The following is a 5,993-nucleotide window of genomic DNA, read 5'->3' as shown; positions in this document are numbered from 1 at the left end:
CGCGGCTGGGGAAGACGAGGCGCGGTGTCACTGACGCGGCTGGCCCGCGGCTCTTTCGCGCCAAAACCGCTCGCCCCCGGGCGCCCCCAGCGCGCCGGGTTCGGCCTGGGTCCGCCGGCGCTGATTTCGGCCCAGGTAGGCGAAAATCGTCTCCTGGGGCACGACTGGCGATGCTCTAAGCTGCATTTTGTTTTTCTTTCTGAGCGGCATGCATGACTGACTACCAGTGACTCGGGCCAGGCCAGTGCAGCGGCGCCCACGGGCTCGAGTTACGGACGTGGGGATCATTTTTCTCTTCTGCTTAATTAATCAATGAGACTAATCTTTTGCTTCAGTTTCGGAAAAAAAAAATTCTTCACCCCTTCGACTATGGACCCTAACAAACCTCCCTGAAATAAAGATGGATCCCAACAAACAGATCATTGTACAACGCACTACCAGACCAACCCAACCCAACGCCACCCCCCAAGTAGATCTATCGCTTGACGGAGGTTGAACCGACGATGGCCGACGACGAGCTGGAGCAGGAGCAGGAGCAGGAGCTGGTGGTGCCGGAGGCCGACGAGCGTAGCCGTTGGATAGCGCGGCACCCTGTGGGCTGCGCCGGCGTCTCGCTTGTTTGCATCTACTGCCACTTGGTCACTGACGACCCGCCCTTGACGCTCCTCATCCTTCTGCTCGGCCTCCTCGCCGTATTTGTTTACGACCTTGCGTGGCTTTATGCAAACGACAGGTACCTTTGTCCGGAGAACCTTAGTAGATAAATTCTTGCTGCTCTATTAATTTATCAGTTTTGCTAAAGCACATCTTCTTAATTTATTCATTCAGTTCTCAAAAGAAACAAAAAATAAATCCACTCATCCGTCGATGCATTCATCTAAGTAGTAAGTACATATCTACAACTATACATTTGCCCATGAGATCGATACTCTGTTGAATGTCACACTAACTTCATCCATATTCTGCATGTACGTCTTGCTTTTTCGGGGGGCGAATGTATGCGTGCCTTGTTTGTTTGACTAAGAAATGATATAGTGATGTGGCCGCCGACGAGCTGGAGGAGGAGGTGGAACTGGCGGTGCCGGAGGCCGACGAGCGTAGCAGATGGGCAGTGACGTGCCTTATTGGCTGCGCTGGCATCTCGCTTCTTCGCATCGCCTGTCTGGTCGACCACCACAACAACCCCCGCATGAGGATCCTCATGCTTCTGCTCTGCTACCTCGGCGTATTTCTTTGCGGCCTTTTCGAGGCTTTTGTTATCCAAAGGTACCTCAATGTGGAGGGTCAGCAAAAGCTGGTAGATAAATTCTTGTTACTCTATTTATCAATAAATCAATCCATTCATTCATCCATCCATCCATCCATCTTTCTATCTATAGGTAAAATTGTTTTGAACACTATTTATCTATTAATCGTATATTTATCAGTCAACTAGTAAGCGTGCACGTGCGAATGCACGTCGCAATTATCATCAGTTAATTATATGGTGATATTTGACATGGTGGATATATCTAGATCAGAATGGATTCTTTTGTACAGCAGCGCAAACATTGTTACAGATTGTATATGTGTATTGTAGGTCTTGCTACAGATCAGACAAGGGAAATCGTTGTAAAATGCTATATAGCATCAGGAAATGAAAAATGTATCTCACTTGTTGCAGTATATATGAAGAAAAATATTATAAAATGTTCTGTAGCACGGATACACAGCAAACTGTCTCAATACGAAGTCAAAAGAAAAAAGAAGTCATCATGATTCATGAACAAAATCTGAATAAAAAAAGGAACAACTGTCGCGCCTGCATATGACAGTAGCCTGCATATGCAGCGGACTGAAGAAGTACAGGTTCAGAGTTGCACCTGAATTGCACCTGCAGCGCCCTGCGTGGCGAGCTGGGCCGTGGGCCTTGTAAGCGTGCGTGTGTCGAGGGTGGCTGGCCCGTTGTGCCGGCTACATATTGCACCAAGACCCGGATGATTCGGCAGGAAGGAAAAGATCTGAACTAAACTCTCCCCTCACATGCTTCTCACCTACTCCCCTTTCTCTCCTTCTCCCCCAATTCTAGATCAGGGATCCCAGGGCATTACAATCTGGTACTCAGAGCCAATTTTTTCTCCGATCCACGCCGCGTCGCCGCTCTCCCAACCTCTTGATCGTCCGGTAACATCCACTGAGCCAGGTGCGAGTCGCCCCGGCGAGCTCGCACAAAATCCTGCTCGAGGTTCGGTTCGATTCGGACCGAGACGACGGCGCCGCCATCCAAGCCTTCGGCGCAGACCCGCCATGTCCTGGACGCGATGACGGAGACCACCGACAAGTTGCAGAGCCTGCTCGAGTCGGTGATTCGCCGGCTGGACGCGAATCAGAAGACCGCCGACGAACGCCACCAGGCGTAGTCTCCTACAACGACCACGTCTCCACCGAGCTCAAGCATCTCGCGAAGCAGATCGACCTCACGCAGGCCGACATGGACGAGGCCCGCAAGGGCGCGCCGTCGCCCGATCCCGCGGCCATGGGCAGCGCCGAAGCACGGTCTCCCTCGGTGACTGCGGGCTCCACGGCACATGTGCCACCACCACCGCTGCCACCTCGCCCAGCGCCGACCCCCCTCTACACGGAGGGCACATGAGCACGGACGCTACGCCGACACCTTCACCAAGCCGCCCAAGCATGATTTCCCTCATTTCGACGGCACCACCCCGCACATCTGGCTCGAGCATTGCACTTCCTACTTTGAGCTCTACCGTGTGCCGGCGCACAATTGGGTCACCACCGCCGTGCTCTACATGGAGGGCCTGACTGCGATGTGGCTTCAGGCCTACCGACAGAAGCATACTAACATCACCTGGGCGACATTCAGAGTAGCAGTGGAAGAGGAATTCAGACCAGAGGAGTTTCAAGTACAGATGCACACATTGGTTCAGTTGAGACAGGCTGGTACAGTGCAGGAATATCGTCAGGAGTTCGAGACGGCCATGTCTCACTTGCTCTCCTTGGATCCCACATTGAGCTCGAAGTTGTTCATCTCTCAGTTCTTACTGGGCTTCAAGGATGAGCTCCGACTTGGCGCCAGGCTACAGGCACCCACCAGCATCACTCGCGCGGCAGTCTTCGCGCGCATTCAGGAGGAGGAACTAGAGAAATAGAGAGCACGGCGCAACAGGATCACACCAGTGGGACGACCACCGCCAGCACTCAACAACCCAGCACCTGCTAGAGCAACAATTCCTCCACGCCAAGGCGATGATGATTTCGCTCGGGAGCGACAGTTGAAAGAATACCAGCGCGCTAATGGACTCTGTTTTCGTTGTGGAGATAAATACTTCAGATAACATCAGTGCAAACGAACTGGGCAGATACTCATGATCGAGGTGGGCGACTACGGTGAAATTCTGTCAGATGACACAATACATGCTCTGCAACTGCTCGACCCACCAGAAGCTCAAGAACCAGACTGTTGTTCGCTATCCCACCATGCCATCTCCGGCGAGGAAGCACCCTCTACCATGCGCCTCCGAGCTCAAGTAGGGGATCAGGTGATGTTGTTGTTGGTCGATTCAGGTAGTACCCACAGTTTCGTCAGCGAGTCATTCCTCTCACGGTTGTCTGTCCAAACTGAACCTCTGCCGCCAGTCTCTGTTCGTGTTGCGAATGGCCAGCGCCTGCATTGTGACAAGATCGTCATATCACTGCAATGGGAAGTGTCGGGGCACACTTTCCACACCGATCTGCGTGTGCTCCAACTCAGTGCGTATGACGGGGTACTAGGCATGGATTGGCTGTCGCAGCACAGCCCTATGAATTGTCACTGGCAACTGAAGACGATCTCCTTCCAGGTTGGCGATAAAACAGTGCATCTCTGATACGTCTCCAACGTATCTATAACTTTTGATTGTTCCATGCTATTATATTATCAATCTTGGATGTTTTATAATCATTTTATATCGTTTTTTGGTGCTAACCTATTGACATAGTGCCAAGTGCCAGTTGCTATTTTCTGCATGTTTTTTACATCGCAGGAAATGAATACCAAACGGAGCCCAAACGCAACGAAACTTCACGGAGAATTTTTATGGACTAGAAGACAGGTAATGGGCCCTGGCTGCGCCTGGGGGGTGCTCCGAGGAGAGCACAACCCACCAGGGCGCGCCAGGAGGCCCAGGCGCGCCCTGGTGGGTTGTGCCCACCTCGGGTGCCCCTCGAACCGCCTCTTTGCTCTATAAATACCCCAATATTCCCAAAACCCTAGGGGAGTCAACGAAATATTGATCCAGCCACCGCAGTGTCCAGAACCACCAGATCCAATCTAGACACCATCTCGGATGGGGTTCACCACCTCCATTGGTGCCTCTCCGATGACGCGTGAGTAGTTCTTTGTAGACCTTAGGGTCCATAGTTAGTAGCTAGATGGCTTCCTCTCTCTCTCTCTCTCTCTCTCTGAATTCTCAATACAATTGTATCTTGGAGATCCATATGATGCAACTCTTTTGCGGTGTGTTTGTTGGGATCAATGAACTTTGAGTTTATGATCAGATCTATCTTTTTATATCCATGAAAGTATTTGAGTTTCTTTGATCCCTTTTATGCATGATCTCTTATAGCCTCGTATTTCTTCTCCGATATTTGGGTTTTGTTTGGCCAACTTAATCTATTTATCTTGCAATGGGAAGAGGTGCTTTGTAGTGGGTTCGATCTTCCGGTGCTTGATCCTAGTGACAGAAAGGGCACCGACACGTATGTATCGTTGCTACTAAGGATAAAACAATGGGGCCTATCTCTACATAGATAGATCTTGTCTACATCATGTCATCGTTCTTATTGCATTACTCCATTTTTCCATGAACTTAATGTTGGGGAACGCAGTATTTCAAAAAAATTCCTACGATCACGCAAGATCTATCTAGGAGATGCATAGCAAGGAGAGGGGGAGAGTGTGTCCAAGTACCCTCGTAGACCGAAAGTGGAAGCGTTTGACAATGCAGTTGATGTAGTCGAACTTCTTCTCGTTCCGACCGATCAAGTACCAAACGTACGGCACCTCCGAGTTCTGCACATGTTCAGCTCGATTACGTCCCTCGAACTCTTGATCCAGCAAAGGGTCGAGGGAGAGTTCTGTCAGCACGATGGCGTGGTGATGGTGATGGTGAAGCAATCCGCGCAGGGCTTCGCCTAAGCACTACGTGAATATGACCGGAGGCGTAAACTGTGGAGGGGGGCGCCGCACACGGCTAACAATGTTTGTTGTGTGTTCTAGGCGCCCCCTCCCCACGTATATATAGGTGGGAGGGGGAGGGGAGCAGCAAGGGCGCGCCCAAGTAGGACGAATCCTACTTGGGGGCCTTGTCCAATTCGGCCTCCCCCTTCCAAAAGTGTTGGAGGGGGAAGGAAAGAGAGGGGGGAGAGAAGGGAAGGGGAGGCCAAATCCTCCTCTTTCCTTTCTCTCTTCCCCTCCTTCCTTCTCCTCATATTTGGCATATATGGGGCACACCATCCCACTAGGGACTGGTCTGTCCCGCCCTTGGCCCAATAAGGCCCATATCTTTGCCGGGGGGTGCCCGGAACCCCTTCCGGTGACCCGATACGTACCCGGTACCCCCAGAACACTTACGGTGTCCGATACTATCGTCCTATATATGAATCTTTACCTCTCGACCATTTCGAGACTCCTCGCCATGTCCGTGATCTCATCCGAGACTACGAACAACATTTGGTCACCAAATCACATAACTCATATAATATAAATCGTCATCGAACGTTAAGCGTGCGGACCCTACGGGTTCGAGAACTATGTAGACATGACCGAGACACATCTCCGGTCAATAACCAATAGCGGAACCTGGATGCTCATATTGGCTCCTACATATTCTACAAAGATCTTTATCGGTCAAACCGCATAACAACATACGATATTCCCTTTGTCATCGGTATGTTACATGTCCGAGATTCGATCGTTGGTATCATCATACCTAGTTCAATCTCGTTACCGGCAA

The 5,993-nt window shown here is 51.0% G+C and overlaps 1 protein-coding gene across 2 annotated transcripts; it reads left to right on the top strand.

Annotated features, from left to right (window-relative positions):
• The first annotated feature begins 443 nt into the window (after nucleotides 1–443).
• LOC123124268 (uncharacterized) lies at nucleotides 444–1,474 on the top strand. Of its 2 annotated transcripts, none has more exons than XM_044544921.1 (2): nucleotides 444–733; nucleotides 1,025–1,474. In XM_044544921.1, exons 1-2 carry the CDS (start codon nucleotides 504–506, stop codon nucleotides 1,113–1,115), a joined length of 321 nt encoding a protein of 106 aa, XP_044400856.1. In that variant the 5' UTR covers nucleotides 444–503; the 3' UTR covers nucleotides 1,116–1,474. The 2 variants fall into 2 exon arrangements, with proteins under 2 accessions (XP_044400856.1, XP_044400855.1); XM_044544920.1 differs by having other exon boundaries at nucleotides 829–1,474.
• Nucleotides 1,475–5,993: the final 4,519 nt, after the last annotated feature.

Source organism: Triticum aestivum, chromosome 5D, assembly GCF_018294505.1.
Source record: "Triticum aestivum cultivar Chinese Spring chromosome 5D, IWGSC CS RefSeq v2.1, whole genome shotgun sequence".
Lineage (NCBI taxonomy): Eukaryota > Viridiplantae > Streptophyta > Magnoliopsida > Poales > Poaceae > Triticum > Triticum aestivum.
The sequence above is the reverse complement of the archived record's forward strand: the minus strand, read 5'-3'. Positions and strand labels throughout refer to the sequence as shown.